General features: G+C 41.6%; 1 protein-coding gene and 2 pseudogenes across 3 annotated transcripts in view; 2 read left to right on the top strand and 1 right to left on the bottom strand.

Annotated features, from left to right (window-relative positions):
- Window positions 1-6,359, top strand: part of KDM5A (lysine demethylase 5A) — a 109,239-nt gene extending 102,880 nt beyond the window's left edge. Inside the window, exon 28 of the mRNA XM_080661401.1 lies at window positions 5,069-6,359. Within this exon, the coding sequence (XP_080517527.1) occupies window positions 5,069-5,275 (207 nt within the window). The 3' untranslated portion in view covers window positions 5,276-6,359. The remainder of the gene's footprint in view (window positions 1-5,068) is intronic.
- Window positions 6,360-14,594: 8,235 nt separating this feature from the next.
- Window positions 14,595-14,911, bottom strand: LOC308245115 (large ribosomal subunit protein eL42-like; annotated as a pseudogene). The gene has a single exon. The product of its transcript is annotated as a large ribosomal subunit protein eL42-like (transcript).
- Window positions 14,912-23,072: 8,161 nt separating this feature from the next.
- On the top strand, window positions 23,073-23,420 carry LOC308245124 (small ribosomal subunit protein eS26-like; annotated as a pseudogene). The gene has a single exon. The product of its transcript is annotated as a small ribosomal subunit protein eS26-like (transcript).
- The last annotated feature ends 860 nt before the right edge of the window (window positions 23,421-24,280 follow it).

Consider the following 24,280-nt stretch of genomic DNA (forward strand, 5'->3'; position numbering starts at 1 on the left):
CTTGATTCTTGTGATCCTCTAGTCTGCTGTTAGATCTCTGTATAATATTTTTTATTTCAGTCAGTGTATGCTTAATTTCTAGTTGGTCCTTTTTCATATCCTCGAGGGTCTCACTAAACTTATCGGCCTCTTCTAGAAAATTCTTGAAAAACCTTATAACCGTAGTTTTGAACTCTATATCCAGTTGTTTGCTTTCCTCTATTTCTTTCATTTGTGATCTGTATCTTTGTCTCCTCATTTTGGCTGCTTCCCTGAGTTGATAGAGTGGCTTTATTTGCTAGGTGTCCTATAGGTCCCAGTGGCTCAGCCTCCCCAGTTACCTGAGGTGGACACTCTTGGTGCACCCCTTTGTGGGCTGTGTACACAGTCTTGTTGTAGTTAAGCCTTGATTGTTGTTGGTATCACTGGGAGGAATTGACCTCCAGGCCAATTGGCTGTGAGGATCAGCTGTGTCTACGCTGGGAGAATTTATGTGCTGTAGACACCCTTATGAGACAAGACTTGCAAAAGCCTCTGTGCTCAGCTTGGATTGGGCGGAGTCTCAGAGCAGAGCAGACAGCATTGGTTTCCCGTCAGCCCTGCCCTAATAGGCCCCTGTGTCTCAGTGTCCCGTGGTAATCGCTGCAAGCACCTCTGAGAGAAAGCCGCCCTCGAGTTCCACCCACTGCCAGACAGTCCAGTTTCTCCCGGAATGAGTCTGGGTCCCCAGAGTCTCGTCCGGAACTGGAGTTCAGTGCAGTCAGGAGCTTTTTGTCTCCCTCCCGCTTGAGAAAGCCAGCCGCGCACTCAGTTGCCAGCCCTCTCCGCGCGTGCGCCTCGGTACCTCTGCCTGCTGCAGCTCCTCTGAGTCTCAGTGTGCTTTTCTCTTTCCTCCTAGTTGTAGATTTTCCACTCAGCCAGCCTTCCTGTGGTTCTGGATGATGTCGGTTTTGTCTTTTAGTTGTAGTTTTGAAATTGATGTGCGAGGCAGCAGTTTAGGTGTTTACCGATGCCGCCATCTTGGTTTCTCTATTTACAATTTCTCTAACCAATAATTATTACTTTTTCCCCCAAATGTGCAGATTGAGGAAACACTGAAAGGTTACCTAGCCTCAATTTTAAGATGTTTTAGAAAGAGAAAGGGGAAATATCAGAATAGTTTATTTATTTAAAAACCTTTGTCCCATCATGTTCTAACTTAACTTGCAACTTTCCTAGCTTAGCACTGAAATTATGTCTTGGGAAACTCATCAATCTTTGGCAGACTGAGAGAATCCATTCATTTAATGCTCAGAGCACCAAAAAATCATATACAAGTGTGATGAAGATATGTTATGTTGTACTTAATTAAGAGGATTTAAAAATTTTTCAAATCTGATTTTTGCAAGGAACTTTGGTACAAAACAGATTGAATGCCAAAATGGCAAAAGCTCAGTTGGGTAACTGAGCTAAGAATATCACTAAATCACTAGGCACACCGCCCCCCCCCCCCCCTTTCTCATTGGAGTAATATGCTCTAAAAAATGAACAAAATATAATATGCCAAATATTTTTTCATAAGTATAAATATGTATCCATATAGCAAAACATGAAGTGTCAAACTTACATTATTTTGTCAATTTAATATATTTCTCTTTTAAACACAGTTTCAAAAATCCAAATCTAATAACCTATTTGTTCTGTAATGTTAAATCTCCTATTAATACTTAAACAGCTTATAGCTATGAAGTTTTTAAGTAATTATTTTTATAATTTGATAAATGCATTCTCCAGAAATAATGAAAGGGGAAATGACTATGAGAACTTAATATATAGTTAGCCAAATTTTGTGTTCTTGAGTTTTCAGACTACTACATAGTCTATCCCTCATGTGTCAAAATCATTTGTAGATTCTGTTGACATTCCAAACTTGAGTTTGCTTTATGATCCTGTGGGCCTTTTCATACAAATTGAATTTGATTGTTAGTAGATGAATGTGATAAAAAGATATTAGTGAAAAAAGGACTGTTTTTTTCCCTGCTAGATTACCAGGGTAAATTGCTAATATAACGTGTAGCCTGGGAGAGCATCTGTGTACCAATGAATATCTTAAGAAAACTTATATGCTCTTGGAATTCGGCGCGAGAGGTAGGCCTAGGAATGGACCTCCAGCCAAAATTACAAAGGGAAAATGTTGTCTTCCTTATTTGGGAGAGATGATAGATTTAATTTTGGGAAACTGGAAGCCAGTGAGTGTAGTGTAGAACTAGGTTTTAAAAGACATGAGACCACTTTTCTTAGAAAATATGGATAAATTGGCAACTTCTTATCCTATGGATTATCATGAATGGGACTAGACTGGATTAAGAGGTTTGGAGATAGAAGTAAGAGTTATCTATTTGCTCAGGGTGGCATAATCTCTCAAATCTGGGCAGCCCAAAGAAACACAATTTATCTTCCCAATTACCTATACCAGCTCCAAATAGCCAAAACACTTATCCCAAGTTCACCTACTACTAAATTAGCACTTTATAAACCTTCACTTGCTTGCAGGACCTTTATTTCTATTTTGTTGCACAGAAGTCATCATCTCCCTTTTCTATCTCTGATATATTTTGCCACAATAGGAACATTTTGATCAATTATTTTCTTTATTTCCAGCTTCTGAAGCTAATATTATACAAACAATCACAGAAAAAAACCCAGAATTTATTTTAGGAAGAAATTGTTAAGTTGCTCTAATTTACAGAAAGCAGTGTCACAAAGTACCGGTGATCATCAAATTTAGACTATGTAAGAATTCCCTTGGGGCTGATTGAAAATGTTGTCTTCTGGTTTGTATCCCCAAGATATTCTGAGTTTTTGGGTTTGGGATGGGTTTCAGTTACACTTTTAACAAAACACAACAGGTGATTCTGATGCAAGTGGTCTACACATTTTAAGGTGTGCTGCTGCAGGCAGTTATTTCAAGATGCAGTAGTTTTGTGAAAGTTAGGATATAATGAGTAGAGCCATGAAACTGATATTAAAAAGTGCCTCCAGGATCCCAGGCAGTAACTAGGTGTTTTGCTATACGTTATTTCATTTGATCTTGAAAATATCCTATAAAGATGTAATCTCCATTTTTGCTGATGAGGAAATTGAGCCTTAATGAGATTAAATGACTTGCCTCAAATTATGCACCTCAGAACTTCTGACTGAATTCAGTAATCTTTACACTACACAGCGTAGTTTACTAAGCTCTAAAACTCTAAAATAGGAACAATGAAAGCAGAAAGATTATTTTGAGCCCTGGCTGGTTTTGCTCAGTGTTAGAGTGTCAGCTCGTGGACCAAAGGTCTTGAATTCGATTCCTGGTCAAGGGCACATACCTCGTTTGCAGGCTTGATCCCCAGCCCTGGTCAGAGCACATGTGGGAGGCAACCAATCGATGGGTCTCTCTCACATGGATGTTTCTCTCTCTCCCCTTACTCCCTCCCTCCACTCTCTAAAAAAAAAATATTTTAACAAATAATTTCTCCCACCCTTTATTATAACCCTGAAACTACTAACATGACTATCATAGTTTTGATAATTTTTTTTATAGTACATGGAAACTAATTTTGAAAACTGCTCACTTTACTTGAAACTCCTTTACCTAGCCAAAACCTTCCTCTGTTCTTTTTCATAAGCTGTATTGAGGTACTTATTTAATCTCTTCATATGCCTTACTTTGCTCTGATATCAGGCAAAGCCCATTTTAAAAAATATATATATATCTTTATTGATTTCAGAGAGGAAGGGAGAGGGAGAGAGAGATAGAAACATAAATGATGAGGGAATCATTGATGGGCTGCCTCCTGCACACCCCCTACTGGGGGTCGAGCCCACAATCCAGGCATGTGCCCTTGACCGGAATCGAACCCGGGACCCTTCAGTCCCCAGGCCAATGCTCTATCCACTGTGCCAAACCAGCTAGGGCCAAAGCTCATTGTTTTAAGTGGCTTCCTATGTTGCCAAGTGAAATGATCAACTTTTGTAGTGTGTACTATATCTGCCATGGAATCAGCTTTAAAAACTACCACAATCACCCTCCAAATATAAAAAGCCAAAATCACCTTATTTTTAATTCTAGGTCCAAGGCTTAATTAAAGTCACCAAATGATAGTGCCTTTCTAACCTCCTACTATTATCACAATACTAGAGGCCCGGTGCATGAAATTTGTGCACGGGTAGGGGTCCCTAGGCCTGGCCAATGATCAGGGCTGATTGGGGCCTTCCGGCTGGGGCCTCCTTTCCCCAGCTGCCAGCTGCTGGGGCCTTGCTTCGTTTCACACCGTGCCCTGGTGGTCAGCGCACATCATAGCAAGCAATTGAATTCCTGGTCTCCCAGTTGAACTCCTGAGGGGACCCTTTGCATATTAGCCTTTTATATATATAGATACATAGATTCTCTGAATGGTCAAAGTTTGCCTGGCATTTGCCAATGACCTAACAGTTATCCAGACTTTAATTTTAACCCCAGAGTGATCTATTGACCTGTGTCTTTGACCTTTTTAATTGGTTAATTTGTATTTATCTGATATTTGCTAACTTTTTATAGGGAGTTGTATTTATAACAGAAGAAGAGAAGAATAAAAAATACTAGTTTTAAAAGTGGCCTATGTGACTGCTTTTCTAAAAAGGTATTTAATGCTCTTAGTACTTTGGCTTATCTCTTTGAAATAAAACTAATACACAGGATTGCCTTCACATTGTACTCTTCCTTTCTTGATTGATAATTGCATTGCCTAGAAATTGTTAATACCAGCTAAAACTACTTGGCTGCTCTATTAGTTCCTTTTTTGTCAAGTTTTTCTCATGTTTCTGCCTTCCACGGAGTCTCAGGTATTTATGAGGTAATGGAGTACCTAACAGGCCTAATTTTGTGGACATACTATGGTAAAATATACTTTTTGAGGTATTAGCTTCCCACCTCCTTTCTTTAAAAAAGAACCCCATAAGAAGTCATTGTCTGTCTCTGGACATCCCAATTGTTGCTGTCATTTAAACAAGAAAGCTCTTTGGTTTGCTTTTATTTTAGGCTTAATGATTATATAACCTAAACATTTCTCAATCTTGTCTCCTACAGGTAGACTGGGTACAATGTGATGGTGGCTGTGATGAGTGGTTTCATCAAGTTTGTGTGGGAGTATCTCCAGAAATGGCTGAAAATGAAGATTACATCTGTATAAACTGTGCAAAGAAGCAGGGGCCAGATAGCCCAGGTCAAGCACCAGCTCCTTCCTTCATAATGAGCTACAAACTACCGATGGAGGATCTTAAGGAGACCAGTTAGCATATACTAAGTTAGTTTGGGACATGGGGAAAATGGACCACATTTAAGATCTCAGTCATAAAATTGAGTGGTTTAGATCCACTCACAGTGTTGCTTCCAAAGACGAATGGCCTTCAGAGAAAGTCCTTGTAGCTGACTTCCTCTTTGCATGGACTGTGTGATCTACATTCTCTATCAACACGTCTGTGCAGAGGGTGTCTTCTTTGGTACAGCAGCCAGTGTTTCAGTTCATGTCTGTTGAGTATGGTTTGTTACATTAAGGCCAGACATTTGATTGACCTCTTGGGTGGTTGGTTGGGTTTAATACATTGGTGTGCCATCAGGGAATGCAAGATGTGTCTTAATGGCCAGTTGGTATTAGTTAGAGGTTTATCACCTAGAGGCAGCACCATCTGAGGTGCTGATTATGTGGCTCTCCTTTGTTAGGATAGTTACGAAGGAGTCAGAGTACCACTTTCTCCACTATTACTTGGCATTTAGTGCCCTACAAATACAACTAGGAGAGGAACAGGGCCAGAGTTAACTCCTGTTAGAAGTCATGGGATAGTAGCACAGTCTAGACCTCAGCTACTTGTGCTTGTTTGTACCAAGAAGAAAACCCCAAATGAGAGGCAGATCACCTTATCTTCCCAAGGAGGATGTCTTGTAGTTAAGAAATCTGACTAGATTGTATTCCGGGAAGAAGAGCTTTTCTTATTTCAAGGCAAGGAACCTTTTTTTCCTTAGAGAAGTCTTGCTGTCTTGGATCTATATTTTAGAGCAGAGCAGATCCATGGATCCAGGCTTCTGCAAAAGAAAAGAAGACAAGCTAATGTTTTACTGAGCCACAGAGATGCATGCTTTTGGGGGAAACCTTCATTCACAAGTATACTAGATACCACCAGGCTTCAGGCATGGCCATGAACAAGACCAGCAAATAACATTTTGCCTTGCAGCCCCGATGCCAGTGTCTGCTGTTTCCAATACTGACAGTTCTGATTGTGGTCCACACCAGATGCTGTTGAATAACACCATGGCTTCATCAGAGGATGTGGGATTGTAGGACCTCTGGGTGATGAAGTTGTTTTAGTAAATCCATTTTTTTAAAAAGAAAAAAGGACTTGTTTTTACTTTTTTCTAAATGTCTCTGACTACTGACTGTTCTAAAAATAGATTATTTTTCCTTTTTTAATATACATATATGAATATATAAATATATATATATTTACTGTTACCAGCAGCATATGACAGAGTTCCTGTGTCAAAAATCCTTTTGGGGGCTTGCTTACTCTTTTTTGCTTTTTCATAAAGAAGTCCCATTCCTCCTTGTAGTACGAGGAGTTAGCACTTCCTTGTCCATCCTAGCCTAACCAGATCTTCCATCTTGTTTTTGTTCAAATAAATAATTATATTTCCTTTGTGCACTGGGACTTGTCCCTGTCTTTTGGGAAACTTGGTCTTACTGTATCTGTGATGGCTGTTTTGTTTTTGTATGTGAATGTTTGAAACTATGGTGCTGTGTCCTCTTCCTTCCTGTTGTGTTCTCTTTTCTTGTTAAGGTGTTAGGTAAGCTGTATGGAAACTCTTATTAGAAGGGGACTAATTTTTTTTTTAAAGAAAAAACAAGCAAACTAAAAATAGTGTTTTGTCTTTACTGTCCTGTGTCCCTTTAATTTGGTTTAAAAATCTTGTTTGACTTAATCAGTTTTACTTTTAAAGAGGGCAGGAGCAGGGTGGACCTAAAGAATAGCTCTAGTCTCCTTTCCATTTTACCCCAATTTGTTTGAAAGAAATGTCTTCTAGTAACTAGAAGTAAAATGTACTGTCCAGTTACAGTTTAAGTGGGTATGAGATTTAACTCAAAAGCCATCTTATTTAAAACACACACACAAAAGAAACACAAAAAGCTTTTCTATAAAATCCAGTTTTTATAAATGTGTTCTCTGTTTGAGGCTACCTATTTTTGAGTCACATGTTGAGTGTTTTGACCTGTTGAGAGGTTCATAAGTGTTGCTGTGCATGTGTCTTGAGAATCTCATCTCAGGTGTGTGAATGATTTAAGATTTCAGTAGATATGGCAAGATAACTAACCAATTTCATTTTGCCAAACTATATAAAGATATTAAGAATTTTTTTATTTGGTCAATGTTACAGAAGAAAGCACAGTATTTTTTGCTTTTTGGTCTTTGTAAAAGTAATCAGATACTCGAGGGTTAAAAATTGAATGCAATTTTACATGATGGCGGTCTTGGAACACATTTTAAAATACTCTTATTTTCTCCTTCCTAGTCACCCATTAACTACTCAGCCCAGTGGAGGGGCATGAAGATGCTAAGAAAGATAGCTAAGGTGCTTTGCTTCTTGGAGTATGATAAATGGATATAGGTGGCTGTTTAAGGAATGCTTTATTTTCTGAATATGGCATTTGCCTGCTAGAAACCTGGGGAAAAAATGCAGGGCAGTCTCCAACCATGAATAAATAGCTTCCTCTTTTTCTTCTGACATTTTGAAACTTAGATATATCAATTAATCTATTCTGTAGGATTTTCTATATTTGAAAATCACAGAGGATTTGGTCTGACTCTTGACCATAGATTTAGACCAAGGCTGAGAAGAACAGATGAAATTAGTTTTTGAGAGAGAGAGGGAGATATGAACATATACAAATCAATTCGGAATTAATGGACTAATATTCATCTACTTAAAGAAATGCTGATGCTCTAACACAAGTGGTCGGCAAACCGCGGCTCGTGAGCCACATGCGGCTCTTTGGCCTCTTGAGTGTGGCTCTTCCACAAAATACCACGGCCTGGGCAAGTCTATTTTGAAGAAGTGGCGTTAGAAGAAGTTTAAGTTTAAAAAATTTGGCTCTCAAAAGAAATTTCAGTCGTTGTACTGTTGATATTTGGCTCTGTTGACTAATGAGTTTGCCGACCACTGCTCTAACACAAGACATTGTTTTCAGTTAGAAGAAATTACTACTTACAACTTATCCCATTCTGTGGTATTGAAACATTTTTATTTTAAAACTTAAAATGTTTCCCCTTCTGTCTCCTCAAAATTGTAATTCCTCATCCATAGGTATTTTAACTTATATGTTAATCCTTTCAAAGATATTTCCTACTACCTTCATTATAAACTATTTTAGGAAAGGTTATAGAACGAAAAATGAAGAAACCTAGTTTGCTGTAAATTAATAAAGAGACTAGAAATATAATATAAATTTTTAATCCATGGGGGAGTCAGAGGAGCTTAGCTGTAGGAACCAAGTTCTGTCTGTCTCAGTACCCCTTGCTCTTTATTAACACAAATTGTCCTAAGGCAAGGTAGATATACATATCAAAGGTTAAGGTTTAGTATACAGAGGCATTGTCAGTTTGGGGGGAACTGCCTTTGGCTGTTCAGGTGTTTGGCCAGCAGGAGGCAATAACATTGATTAAAATGCTCTCAGCTGTCTGGTAACAGGCAATAATATATGCAAATCTTTAGGTGTGGGGAAATGCTCTTCAGCCATTCCAGTAGGTAATAACATGTATTCAGCCCTGCTGAATATAGAAGTCTCAAGGTTCCATCAACCTTTTGATGATACTTATTGCATTTATGACATGCTGGAATTAGCTTCCGGCACTAGGTCCTATCAGTCTCAAAGGGTGGGTAATTAGAACTATGCAAACTGCTAAGTTTACAAGTACAACTAATAAATCGGTAGTAGCTTTCTTGGGGGAACAAGGGGCATTTTGCTGTCACAAATGTGTATTTTACTGATACTTACTGCAACAAAGCCATGTTGAGCTGTAGATGCTAGGCTCCCTAAATTGCTGCAAACCAGCTTTTGCACTGCATGAGTCAAATTTGTGCCTCAATAAAATTACAAATTACTGTATATCATACTTTGAATAATTGAAAAGGCAACAAACATTAAATCTGATTCACCATAATATACTTTAATCAAAACTCTAGCAAAGGCTAACAGACTTGTAATATTAGAACAAATTTTCCTGTACTTCACTTCTGTTCTTTGCTTTCGTCTTTAGCAAGTATCTAAGAAATTATTTGTTTTTTATTTTTTTATTTTTTTAGTTTGAGTACAATTCAGTGCACATAAAAGAAACTTCCTGCTTGTCAATATTTTGATTCTATAATCATTTGTGTGGACATTAGTAAGTACTTAAAATAGGAGGATGGAAGGAAAAGTTCAGAAAGCCCTTCCATTTTAAAGGGTGAGATTATCTACTTTTTAAAGGAGAAAGTGACAGTTTTGGAGTGGGATTTGTAAATTGTGGAAAAAGTAAGCTGTTAAAGTCCCACGTATATACAGGTTCAATAAAGGGTTTAGGTGTGTAGTAAGTTGCTTTTGCAGTAAGTCCTTAAATATAGATTTTAAAAAGTAGGTAAATGATTTGCTGCCCTCCATGTTTTTTAATTAAAGTATTTACTTTTTTGATATGGATGTGCCAACTGGTATTTATAGCATGAGAAGGAAAGGATGAATGTTAATCTATTTTGGAATTGCAGTCTTCTCTTGGCTTGGATCATATCCAGTCACCACTATGCAATGAATGATGTGCACTAGGAAAGGTTAGGATGGATTTTTAAAGATGTATCCTACTTATTATTACCTTTGCAGCACTCAAAGATGTCTAAACAGGAATGTGTTTTGTAAACCTCAAGACCCCTCTGTTGATTATTCCCTTACATATTTATTTATTTGCTAGTGAGACACTTAAATATAATATGGATTCTAATTTGCCAGGGGTTTTGGTGGTGCCTTATGAAAAGTATAACCTGATTTCTTGTTTTTTGAGCATGTTTTGCATTTTTTTGTTTTCTGAAAGAATATTAGATAATGGTTATTTGCATTACATCCAAAAAATAAAGAACATTTTTATGTGTGCTCAGGTTCCCCCCTACTTCGTCATTTACATTGGTGGCAACTCTGATAACTGAGTAAAGGTAAATTTTGGCAGTGAGTTATTAGTGATCCTGGGGAATACTAGCAACCTGTGCCAAAGCAGTTTCTAATATTGTATTTACTCTCTATAAAATAAAGAACTGGCCTCAAAATAATTTGATCAGTAGTGTGTTTAACCTACTGCATTGCTGAGAATAGTGTTCTCAAAAAGTATGAAATTGGAAAAGTGATTCCTGAAGATTTCACCTATTTTCAGCAAGAATCTAGTGATGTCCAACAGATATTTCCCTACCTTTGATTCTTGAGCAGTTTATTCATTTGCAACAAACCAGTAATTTGGAAAATAAAATACAGTTGACCACTGAACAACATGGGTTTGAACTGTACAGGTTCACTTATACACAGATTTTTTTCAAGACATATTATACATGTATTTTCCTTACATTTTCTTAATCATTTCTTTCCTCTAGCTTGCTTTATTGTAAGAATATAGTATATGCTGTATATCACACAGAGTACAAGTGGAACCTCAGTTCTCAAACTTAATTTGTTCCAGAAGACTGTTTGAGAAGTGATTTGTATTTTTAATACTCTTTTTTAATTGATTTCAGAGAGAGGGAGGGAGATGGAGAGAGAGAAACTGATCAGCTGCCTCCTGCACATCTACTGAGGAGCAAGCCTGCACCCTGGGCATGTACCCTGACTGAGAGAATCAAATAGTGACCTCCTGGTTCATGGGTCGACTCTCAACCACTGAGAACAATATAAAGAATACAGCCAGATACTATATTGTGAATAAACTTAAGAGTGATTTTTAAAGCTTAATATTTCCATATAGTAATTCCATGAAATTACTAGGCAAGGATTTTTCTCTAACCTTGTCTTTGGAGCTAGGTAGTATGTATATCTTGTTAATGGGAAAGAAAGGCACCACCACAAGAAGCTTTTAAGGATGGCTTGTGATGCTGGCTGAAAGCTTGTATTAAGGAACCCTGATGAGTTAGTTGTAAGGGACACAGGAAAGAAGTCAGAATTTTCTGTAGTAAAAAATAAAACAACAGGAGAGGAACCAAGATGGCGGCATAGGTAAACACCTGAACTTGCTGCCTCGCACAACCACATCAAAACAACTAAAAGACAAAACGGATATCATCCAGAACCACGGGAAGGCTGGCTGAGTGGAATATATACAACTAAAAGGAAAGAGAAAAGCACACTGAGACTGGGAGGAGGTGCGGAGGTACGGAGGCATGCGCGGAAAAGGGCTGGCAACTGAGTACGTTGTCTTTTTCAGTCGGGAGGGAGATACAAGCTCCCGACTGCTCTGAACTCCAGTCCCAGGCGAGACTCTGGGGACCCAGACTCATACGGGGAGAAACTGGACTATCTGGCATTATGCTGGAACATGAAGGCGGCTTTCTCTCAGAGGTGCTTGGAGCGATCATTGTTCCTGCACGGAGCCGTGGGACACAGACCCGGGGACCTCTTCAGGGCAGGGCTAACAGTCAGCCATTGCTCTTTGCTCCGCTCTTGTGATAACAAACTGCAGCTGGGTCAGAGAGCCCCAGAGCCTCCAAAAGAAGGCCCAAGGCTGGACAGCAGCTTGCATTGCTTCATAGCTGGGCCTCATCTGGGCACCTCCAAACCCCAAAGAGGAGGAATCTGCAGATCTCTCTGTAGCTCCTGCTGGGTGGCCTCAGGCAGTGGCTGACTTTGCACCTCCTTGGAGATCCAAGAGCCAGTGTACCCAGTGGTAAGAGTGAGACCATCCAGATTACGACTCTTCACATCCATAAGAGATACACTCGGGGGCAGACTCGGTGAGCGCCAAAGCCCACTGAAGCAAGTCTTGCCCCATAAGGGTGTCTCTAGCACAGAAGTTCTCCCATTGTAGACACAACTGATCTTCACAGCCAATTAGCCTGGAGGTCAATTCCTCCCAGTGATACCAACAGCAGTCAAGACTTAACTACAACAAGATTGTGAAAACTACTGGATATAGAGTTCAAACCCATGGTTGTAAGGTTACTCAAGAATCTTCTAGAAACCTTTGAGAAATTTAGTGAGACCCTGGAGGATATGAAAAAGAACCAACTAGAAATTAAGCATACACTGACTGAAATAAAGAATAATATACAGAGATCCAACAGCAGACTAGAGGATACCAAGAATCAAGTCAGAGATTTGAAATACGAAGAAGCAAAAAACACCCAACTGGAAAAGCAAAAAAAAAAAAAAAAAATCCAAAAATATGAAGATAGTGTAAGGAGCCTCTGGGACAAGCATACCAACAACCGAATTATGGGGGTGCCAGAAGAAGAGAGCGAGCAAGATACTGAAAACCTATTTGAAGAAATAATGACAGAAAACATCCCCCACCTGGTGAAAGAAATAGACTTACAAGTCCAGGAAGCGCACAGAACCCCAAATGAGGAATCCAAAGAGGACCACACCAAGACACATCATAATTAAAATGCCAAGGGCAAAAGACAGAATATTAAAAGCAGCAAGAGAAAAACAGTTAGTTACCTTCAAGGGAGCCCCCATATGACTGTCAGCTGATTTCTCAACAGAAACTATGCAGGCCAGACGGGAGTGGCAAAAATATTCAAAGTGATGAATAGCAAGAACCTACAACTAAGATTACCCAGCAAAGCTATCCTTTAGAATTGAAGAGCTTCACAGATAAGAAAAAGCTAAAGGAGTTCATCACCACCAAACCAGTACTCTATGAAATGCTGAAGGGTATTTTTTTTTTTAACAGTATGTTTTATTGATTTTTTACAGAGAGGAAGGGAGAGGGGTAGAGAGTTCGAAACATCGATGATTAGAGAGAATCATGGATCAGCTGCCTCCTGCACAGCCCCCACTGGGGATGGAGCCCACAACCCGGGCATGTGCCCTGACTGGGAATCGAACCATGATCTCTTGGTTCGTAGGTCAACGCTCAGCCACTGAGGCACGCCGGTGGGGCTGAAACCACTTTTTAATCCATTTTTCTCCAAACTTGCTGGCTGGCTGCCTGTTTGGTTGGCTGTGGTCTGTGTTGGCGATCGCTCCCGGTTTCCAATAGGACCTCTTGGTGGCTGAGCAAGTTTGTGACCCAGGAAATAGAAGCGAAATGTCTGTGATGCAGCCGCGAGGCTGCTGTGTGTTCTGAGGTGAGTTCCGATTTTGCTGAAGCACGTCTGTCACACAAATCCTGACGCCCTGGCAGCCTCCCAAGTCCTCGCAGACATTCGCAGCGACAGCCTCTGGGTGGGTTTGGGTGCCAGCCATGGACCCGGCCTGTGGGCTCCGGGGCAGCTGGCAGAGTCCAGTGTTTCTCCCAGGAGTACCTCAGCCTCTCCTTCAAGTCCCAATGCTTTCTCTCTTAACTGTCTTCCAGGCCTTCATGTTGTGCAGGAGACTTTATGCAGAGCATTTAGTGGGGGCACAGGTCAGAGTGAGCCCAGCTTTGCAGGTTGAGCAGGCATGTATTTCCAGGTCAGGAAGTAACACCTCCCTGGTCCCCGGGCCCCCACAGCCATTCTGGCGGGTGGTGGCGGCTCCTCCTCCAGCTCCGGCTCCTCCTCCAGCTCCATCTCCTCCTCTCTGTCCGAACCCTCGGTGATGAGCCGAGCCCAGCCCCTCTCCGCCTCCCTCCGCACCGCCTCCGTGACCCTCAGTCAGGACGTGGTCTCCGCTGGAGGCGGGGACACAGGCGCAGAGCAGGCGGCGGGGCGCTGTGGGGCGGGGGCGAGAAGAGGGGGGGACGACCTCGGACGCTGTGGGATTGTAATGGCGGTGGTGCGGGGCCCTGGAGCCAAATAATCTGAAGGGTATTCTTTAAGAAGAGGAAGAAGAAAAAGGTAAAGATAAAAATTATGAACAACAAAGTGACAACAAATACATATCTATCAAGTGAATCTAAAAATCAAGTTACTAAAACTGATGAACAGAATAAACTGATGAATATAATAGAATCAAGGGCATAGAAAGGGAGTGAACTGACAATTCTTAGTGGGGAGGGGGTGTGGGGGTGCGTGAAGAGACTATAAAAATCGTACACCTATGGATGTGGACAGGGGTGGGAACCGGGTGGAGGGAAGCTATGGGGGGAAAAAGGAACAACTGTAATAATCTGAACAGTAAAGATTTATTTAAAAAAATAAAACAACAAACTTACTTCAGAAGCCCAGATGAGGACTTCAGGTAAAGAACACTAGATTTAGGAATCAAGTAATCTGGTTTTTATAATTCTTTGACTTTACATTAATTACTTAGCTTTTTTGAGTTGTTTTTTACCATCTGGGGGTTATACATGGATACAAAGACATTTAAATTACCGCCCCTCTCCTTAAAAGAGGGTAAAATATAGATGAATTTTAAGGATTTTATTTGAAGTGAACATACCAAGATTCTATTGTCATACAAAAAATAGGAAGCTTAGAACTGGATCACTTGACCCTTTCTCTTATCTCCTCCCAGTTCAAAATGCTTGCATCTCTTAATAGCCAGTATTCTCTTAGATCTGCAGTTGGGCTCAATGCATTAAAGCCTCAGCACAATCTTCTTTGTAGTTTTAGCCTTTTTTCGGAAAACCTGCTCAGTCTGCCCACCATAGCCACTCTGCTTCCTGTCATAATGCTACTTTCCCTGCGCAACAGAGAATCCCTGCCCTTCTTGTATGGTGTTACTTCGTGGGGTTGATGCTTGACATACTACTTACAGAAAGTTCGGTGGGTTTTAGGAACGTTCACCATGTTTGTGAGTGCTATTGGCAGGAAAAGAAGGATATTCTTACATAAAACTTTGTAGAATTTAAAGAGTAAGATATAGGTGAAGGAGAAACCAAGATGGCGGCATAGGTAAGCACCTAAACTGCTGCCTCGCACAATTTCAAAACTACAACTAAAAGACAGAACGGACATCATTCAGAACCACAGGAAGGCTGGCTGAGTGGAAATTCTACAACTAGAAGGAAAGAGGAAAGCTCACGGAGAATCAGAGGAGTGGCAAAGGGCTGAGGTACACAGACGCGCGCAGAGAGGAAGAGTGACTGAATGCCTGGCTGACTTTCTGTGGCGGGAGGGGGAAGGAAGCCCCCAACTGCACTGAACCCCAGTTCCGACTGCACTGAAACCCAGTTCCGGGCGAAACCCCGTGGACCCAGGCTCATACAGGGGGAGTCTGGTCTGTCAGGTAGAGAGAAAGGCACACGGAGACTCGGAGACCCGGGGGAGCCGCGGCGGGTCTGGAGGCGCGCACGCGAGTGCTCGCAGAGAAAGCCGAATGCGGAGGTTGCCGCAGGCATTCCCTAGCGGAAGGGAGTTGGAAGCTCCTGACTGCACTGAACCCTAGTTCCGACTGCACTGAACCCCAGTTCCGGGCAAGCCCCTGGGAACCCACGCTCTTACAGGGGGAATCTGGACTGTCAGGCGGAAACTCAGGGGAGTCGTGGAAGACAGAGGTCTGGAGGCGCGCGCAAGGGCAGGGCTGACAGGAAGCCAAGACTGTCTGCTCCACCCTGAGACTCCGCCCCATCCAAGCTGAGCACAGAGGTTTTTGCAATTTTGCAAGTCTAATCCTATAAGGCTATCTCCAGCACCGAACTTCTCCCAGCGTAGACACAGCTGATCCTTATAGCCAACTGGCCTGGAGGTCTGTTCATCCCAGTGATACCAACAACAATCAAGACTTAACTACAACAAGGCTGTACACACAGTCCACAAAAGGGTGCACCAAGAGTGTCCACCTCAGGTTAACTGGGGAGGCCGACCCACTGGGCCATATAGGAAACCTAGCACACAAAGCTACCCTACCAACTCGGAAGCAGCGAAAATGCGGAGGCAAAGAAACAGACCACAAACGAAAGAAATGGAGGAAAACAAATTACTGGATATAGAATTCAAAACCATGGTTATAAGGCTTTTCAAGAATATCCTAGAAAAGGCCGATAAATTTAGCGAGACCCTCAAGGATATGAAAAAGGACCAACTAGAAATTAAACATACACTGACTGAAATAAAAAATATTATACAGAGACCCAACAGCAGACTAGAGGAACGCAAGAATGAAGTCAAAGATTTGAAATACAAAGAAGCAAAAAACACTCAACCAGAAAAGCAAAAAGAAAAAAGAATCCAAAAATATGAAGACAGTGTAAGGAGCCTTCTGGGACAACTTCAAGCGTACCAACATCAGAATTATAGGGGTGCCAGAAGAAGACAGAGAGCAAGATACTGAAAACCTATTTGAAGAAATAATGACTGAAAACTTCCCCTACCTGGTGAAAGAAATAGACTTACAAGTCCAGGAAGCGCACAGAACCCCAAACAAGAGGAATCCAAAGAGGACCACACCAAGACACATCATAATTAAAATGCCAAGAGCAAAAGACAAAGAGAGAATCTTAAAAGCAGCAAGAGAAAAACAGTTACCTTCAAGGGAGCACCCATACGATGTCAGCTGATTTCTCAACAGAAACTATGCAGGCCAGACGGGAGTGGCAAGAAATATTCAAAGTGATGAAAAGCAAGAACCTACAACCAAGATTACTCTACCCAGCAAAGTTATCATTCAGAATGGAAGGTCAGATAAAGAGCTTCACAGATAACAAAAAGCTAAAGGAGTTAATTACCACCAAACCAGTATTATATGATGCTGAAAGGTATTCTTTAAGAAGAGGAAGAAGAAGAAAATAAAGATAAAAATTATGAACAACAAATACATATCTATCAACAAGTGAACCTAAAAATCAAGTGAATTAAAAATCTGCGGAACAAAATAAACTGGTTAATATAATAGGATCAGGGACATAGAAAGGGAGTGGACTGATAATTCTCAGGGGGAAAAGGTTTGGGGGGTGTAGGAAGAGAGTGGACAAAAATCATACACCTATGGATGAGGACAGTTGAGGGGGAGTAAGGGCAGAGGGTTCGGTGGGAACTGGGTGGAGGGGAGCTATGGGGGGAAAAGGAGAAACAATTGTAATCTGAACAATAAAGATTTATTAAATGAAAAAAATATATAGGTGGATTTTAGACATGTAGTCAAGTTCCCATTTAATGATAGAAAAATCTATTCAGAACTTCTGAGGAGGGAACATACATCCTATAATTGAACATCTAGTCTCTTTTTAGAAAAAATTTTAAGTTTTGGTGATTAACAAATTCATATTATAGATTACCCATAGTTTTACTTTCACTTGGGTCTGAATTGTGCAGTTCATGAAGCAGTTTCGTGTGTGCCCCCGAACCCGCATCTTGTCATTCTATTCTGTGCTGAACTCTGAAGGTTAGGTGAGGGTATCAGACACATTTTCAGACACTTCCTCCTGAATTGACCTGACCTTTGTAACCTTTTCCCTACTTAAAGCATAGGCCCATTTCCTCTCCATACTAGGATGCACCCTACTGAAACAGGTAGGCCATCTGTACCTGGGCAACTTTAGTCTTCCTGGCCTAACCGTACCATCCTATCTACTTGGGGCTAAGGTTTGTTGAGACCCACAAACAGATTAACACTAGTGTTCTATTTGGAATCTGGAATAACAATTCAAGCCATAGCCTTGGTCAATGCTCAGTGCTTCTGTATGTTTTGTAATAGAAATTCACTCCAGAGTTTCAATTGGAGCAATGAGGATGATTTAATTCACTTTGCTTCTCATCCCTGTAATTCATTGCTACCATCTAAAGTAGAAATCTGTCTACTGACCAGCCCTCCCCTCATATTCTAATGTCGTAACCTGCTATCTTCACTTTATTTTCTCATTGCTGCCCCTTCCCCCCGCCCAATTCTTTGCATTATGAAGACCTCACTTCCCTATTCTTCTATAAATAAACTTTTCTACTTTTTTCATTAACTGTAATCTCTGGCTCTAAGCCACACTTCTCTTAGGATTTTTTCAAGTCTAGGGTGCTTGTTTTCTCACTTCACTACTACAAGGTGTGAGTAGGTGGATTATAGAATCTGTTGCCCCTATATTCCTGATTTTCATGGCCACACTTTGAGGACTCTGCTATTCAGCTGTACCATGTATCCTCATCACTGCCATCTCATGGCATTCACTGAGGACTTTGATGGTTCATGGCCTATCTACCCCTAGGCCTTCCATCATTCTGGGTCATATTATTGGTCATGAATGACCTTACAGTTTCTGGACCTCCACTTTCAATAATCATTTTCAGACCAGTTAGCCAACCACTTTCAAGGACATATCATTGACTCTCAAAAACTTTTTTTTTTTTGCCCTAACTAGTTTGGCTCAGTGGATAGAGCATCGGCCTGTGGACTCAAGGGTTCCAGGTTCGATTCTGGTCAAGGGCATGTATCTTGGTTGCGGGCATATCCCCATTGGGGGGTGTGCAGGAGGCAGCTGATCGATGTTTCTCTCTCATCGATGTTTCTAACTCTCTATCCCTCTCCCTTCCTCTCTGTGAAAATCAATAAAATATATTTTTTAAAAAACCTTATTTTTGAAATGTTAAATTTTAAGATCCCATTCATACTACTATGGTTTTTTAATGTCCTTTGAGCTCTTCTTCTCAGTATATTTACTCTGACCTCAAGGAACCTCCACTTAATTGCTTTTTTCTCCCAATCTGTCAGTTCACTCTGGCTTTACCCCTTCTCCATTTAGCATAGACTCACTCATGGTCTGTTGTTTTCCTACCCTGCAGAACCTTGTCCCTAGATCATTTTAGCCATCTTCTTTCTTTGCTCTCATGGGCTGCTGAATCTACTGAGTTCACACCATTGATTGGTAGCACCACAAATTGACTTGGAGAAACAGTTTAGCAGCCCTAATGCTCCAACAACCTCTTCCATTCTTAAAGGCTATTTAAGACTCATCTGTTGTCAAACCCCTATGCTACTACCTCTTTTCCCTCAGCAGATGCCTCGCCTTTTAACACTGGAGAAATTGAAGCTTACAGGAGAGCTCTAAGCTTCCTTAGTCACCTCTACCATCAGCATCCTCAACTGTCTCAAGTATCTGTTTTCTGGCCAACACTATGAATGTGTAGATGAATGAGCAAGTCAGTGAGTCTTGTCCATCTTAACTCCTTAGAGACCTCTTCCATCATCTGATCCCTCTCTTCTTTATCTTCAGTGTCTCATCTCTAAGTCATTTAGCATATAATTATGCTAGAGTCTCCTATATTAATATTCTCCCTTGAATCTGTCTTCTCTCTTTCTAATTCCCTTGGTAGTCAAGCCCCATTTGTTTTCTCTGCTTTCAAATCACTCCTTAGTCATTGTAATCTTGATTCTGCTCTCAACATTCCATTGAAATTACTTACTAAAGTCATCAGCTAACTACATATTGCTAAATCCAATGGATAATTCAGTTCTTTTCAGCATTTGACACTATTGTTCTCTCCCTTTTAAAAACTCCATTGGCTTCTTGGCCACTACTTATTCCTAATTTTTCTTCCCTTTTACTGCTCTTTAATCAGTCTTCTTTTCTGTTTACCTTTTTAAAATGGTGTCATCAGAGACCCTTTTCTATATACCCTCTTTGGATGCCCTCTATACCCAGCAACTAAAACAATACCCTGCATATAGTAAACGTTCAATAAATAACTTGAATGATGTTTCATTCCTTTGTTCCTCCCTTGGTATTGTTTTTTCTTATTTTTTATTTTATTTTTTCATTGAATTTATTGGGGTAACATTGGTTAATAAATTTTTTTTTTAAGTCTGACTTAGCCCGATTGGTATGGCTCAGTGGTTGAATGTTAACCCATAGACCAGGAGGTTGTGGTTTTATTCCTGGTCAGGGCACATCCCTGGATTGTGGGGCTGAACCACAGTAGAGGGCATGCAGGAGGCAGCTGATCAATGGTTCTCATCATTGATGTTTCTATTCCTCTCTCCCTGTACCTTCTTCACTCTGAAATCAATAAAAAATTTTTAATTAAAAATTTGAACTTAATTTTTTATTATTTGAGTACTAACAGTCTCCTATCAGGTTCTCATTCAAATTTATATTGTATCCTATCACAAATTCAGGTTTTTTTATTTTATATTGATTTCAGACAGGAAAGGAGAGGGAGAGCGAGGTAGAAACATCGATGATGAGAGTGAATCATTGATTGGCTGCCTCTTGCACGCTCCCTACTGGGGATCGAGCCCGCAACCCAGGCATATGCCCTTAACCAGAATCGAACCCAGGGTCCTTGAGTCCATAGGCCGATGCTCTATTCCAGCCGTGGGCAAACTACGGCCCGCGGGCCGGATCCGGCCTGTTCGGCTGTTCTATCCAGCCCGCGGAGCCGAAAGAGCGGAGGGTTCTCTTACTCTCCCCTCCGCTCCTTTACTTTGAATTTATATTAGTTCACACAAACACTCCATCCATGCTTTTGTTCTGGCCCTCCGGTCCAGTTTAAGAACCCATTGTGGCCCTCGAGTCAAAAAGTTTGCCCACCCCTGCATTCACTGAGCCAAGCTAGCTAGGGCACAAATTTAGTGTTTTGATTCTTCCAGAAAATTTGGGGCATCAATGAACCTCACCTGATAAAGTATGTCCTTTCATCTTAGTAAACCCTCCCCAAATGTCTTTATGGTGACATGAAAGAATTCTAATAAAGTCATAAAACCTCAATTTGAAAATTATCAAATAGCAATGTAGCTATTTAAAGAAACCTTAAACTATTAAATGAAAATTTAATAAAACAAAAGGAATGGGACCTTTCCACAGTATCCTTGCAACTCTGACAGCCATTATATGTTTCATGATTTCTATTTTAATGACAATGCAGAATTTGAATAGTCTTTTAGAACTGAGAGCATTAGATTTTTCTCTAGTGCTAATTATTTGAAGGGTTGTGAGAAACAATTTATCACTTGGTCTTGCCGCATTTGATACATTAGTATGTTTTCTCCCCAATATGAAATCTCTCATGACCCCAAAGGTATCAACATTTGATAAAAGCTTAACATATTCCTTACATTAATAAGTTTTCTCTCCAGTAGGGATTTTAACATTACATTAGGCACGGTTTTGGACAAAAGCTTGCGGTACCCATTATATGTTTGTATTTTCTTTCTAAGATGTATATTCTGATATCAAGTTAAGTGTGGGCCTGGTTAGAGGCTTTGACAAATACAGGAATTTTACACAGTTTCTGTTCAGTATTGATTATTTGTTGTCAACTAAGCATTGAACACACTTGAAAGGCTTTGCCATACACATTACATTTGTGAGATTTCTCTCCACTACCATCCACTTGCTACATACATTACACTTATATGGGTTCTCTCTGGTATGAATTCTCTAGTGTCTAGTGTGGTGTGAGTTGCAGTTAGAAGATTTGTCACACTCATCCTAATATATAAAAACCCTGGGTCCATCACATCCACAATGACCGGAAGCTCAACCAACTGGAAGTCAGTCCTGCAGTCAGTACTGGGTTGCCATGACTGCTATGGCAGCAGGCGCAGTGACCCAGCACTAACTGCTGAGGGGGCTGCGAATCAGGCCCGGAGAGAGACCTGAAGAGAGAAGCAGGGTCTGATCCGTAGCCTCTGTGGCAGCTATTGAGCAGCACTTGCCTCTTTCTTTCCAGGCTTGGCCAGCAGCTGTGCCTCCATTTCTCTCCAGGCCTCCACTGGGGCTGCTGATCAGCCTCGTCTTTCTGATCAGGCCTCATTGATAGGCCCAGAGACGCTGACTGGCATAGAAACCTACCAATCAGAACCAAATCTGGGTGAACTGTGAGGAACCAATGGCTGCCTAGGAGGCGGAGCTTTTGACGCTGACTGGCATAGAAACCGACCAATCAGAACCAAATTGGCTGGCAGAGGAGGGCATTTGGAGACGAGATCAGGCCTGCAGGGGAGGGCAGCTGGGGGCGAGATCAGGCCGGCAGGGGAGGGCAGTTAGGGGTGATCAGGCTGGCAGGGAAGGGCAGTTGGGGGAGAGATCAGGCTGGCAGGGGAGTGCAGTTGGGGGTGACCAGACCTGCAGGGGAGGGCAGTTGGGGGCCTTCAGGCTGGCAGGGGAGGGCAGTTGGTGGGGACTAGGCCTGCAGGGGAGGGCAGTTGGGAGTGACCAGGTCGGCAGAGGAGGACAGTTGGGGGTGACCAGGCTGGCAGGGAGGGCAATTGGGGGACATCAGGCCAGCAGGGGAGAGCAATTGGGGGTGAGATCAGTCCAGCAGGGGTGGGGAATTGAGGGTGAGATCAGGCCGGCAGGGGAGGGCAGTTAGGTGTTAATCAGGCCAGCAGGGGAGTGGTTAAGGGGTGATCAGGCTGGCAGGCAGAAGTGGTTAGGGGCAATCAGGCAGGCAGGCAGGCAGGTGAGTGCTTAGGAGCCAGCAGTCCCAGATTGTGAGGGGGATGTCTGACTGCCGGTTTAGGCCCGATCCCACAGGGATCGGGCCTAAACCGGCAGTCAGACATCCCTCAAGGGGTCCCAGATTGGAGAGAGTGCAGGCTGGGCTGAGGGACAACCCCCCCCCCCTGCAGTGCACAAATTTTGTGCACTAGGCTTCTAGTTAATATATAAAGTCCCTGCACAGAATGAATTTTATGATGATTAGTGAGATTTCAGCTTCCTCTAAAAATGTTCCCACACTCATTACATTTATTAGGTTTCTTTTCACTATGGATTCTCTTATGTTCCACAAGGCCTGAATGCTCAGAAAAGGCTTTGTCCACTCATTACACTTGTAAATATGAATTTCTGATGACTTGTCATATTTGAATTTTTACTACAGCCCTTGCCATATATATTACATTTATATGGTTTCTCTCTGGTATGGATGCTCTGATATCTAGTTAGGTTTGCAAATTGGGTGAAAAATTTTCTACACTCATTATATTTATAAGATATCTGCCAGGGATAAATTCTCTGATGACTAATCAGGTTTGAGCTTTCTCTAAAAACTTTCCCATAGCTTGTGGGTCCTTGTTTCCAAGATGACCAAGAAAAGAAGGAATAACAGTCATGCCAAAAAAGGCTGAGGCCATGTGCAGCCTATTTGTTGCACCAACTGCGCCCAATGCATGCCCAAAGACAAGGCCACTAAGAAGTTTGTCATTTGAAACACAGTAGAGACTGCAGCCCTTAGGGACATTTCTGAAGCCAGTGTCTTTGACACCTATGTGCTTCCCAAGCTGTATGTGGAACTATGTTACTGTGTGAGCTGTGCCATTCACAGTAAGGTAGTCAGGAATCATTCTCATGAAGCCTGGAAGGACCCAACACCCCCACCCCAATTTAGACTGGTGGGTGCTGCCCCACAACCTCTGCCAAAGCCCGTGTAAGGAGCTAAGTCCTTAGGGACTGAAGAAAAGTTCTGTGGGGGGGGGGGGGGGGGGAGAGGAATAAATGGAAATTGTACTTTTAAAAAATAGCCTTCCTATAAACATTACATTTGTAAGGTTTTTCACTAATATGCATTTTCTGATGCTAAGTAATAAGGATGTATAAAAATTTGTAGGGAGTGGTTATAGGGTTAAGCCTGGGACTGACCTGCTGGCAAAGCCACAAACAAGTCCCAGCTTAGAGGGCACAGCCCTCTTAACATAATTAAGCTTGATTTTGTGACTGCTTCCTAGATCTTTCCTGGGTAGCTAATGGGCTGTGGGAGGTGCAGCAAGTGCTGCCAAAACAAGTGAAACTTACAAGAACATTGTAAATTACCTTGTTTACCTCTGACTATAAAATAAAGCATCAGCTTGCAGTCTGGATCTGTTCTGTGGTCTCAGTCATGCACAGAAGATCCACCTAGACCCAGCTTATTCTCTTTGTCTGTCTTTTCTTCATCCTTCACCGGCCCTCCCTCAGGCTCACCAAACCCTTGGCTGTGCTGGCACGGCACAAAAATTTCCCCAGATTTATTACAAACGTTGATGTTGACACTAGGAGGAATTTTTTGAAGTGGTGAAGCAGAACAAATATTGTTAATAAACTTCTCAACTTGATTACTTTCATAAATTTTCTCTTCAGTTTGAAGAGAGAGAAACATCGATTGGTTGCCTCCCACACATGCCCCAACTGGTGCTGGGGATCGAACCTGTAACTCAGGTATGTACCCTTGGCTGGGAATCAAACTCGTGACCCTTCAAGGGGTATGGGTTGACGCTTTAACCACTGAGCAACCAAGCCCCATTTTCAGAACATT

This window comes from Plecotus auritus (assembly GCF_963455305.1).
Source record: "Plecotus auritus genome assembly, chromosome: 3".
Lineage (NCBI taxonomy): Eukaryota > Metazoa > Chordata > Mammalia > Chiroptera > Vespertilionidae > Plecotus > Plecotus auritus.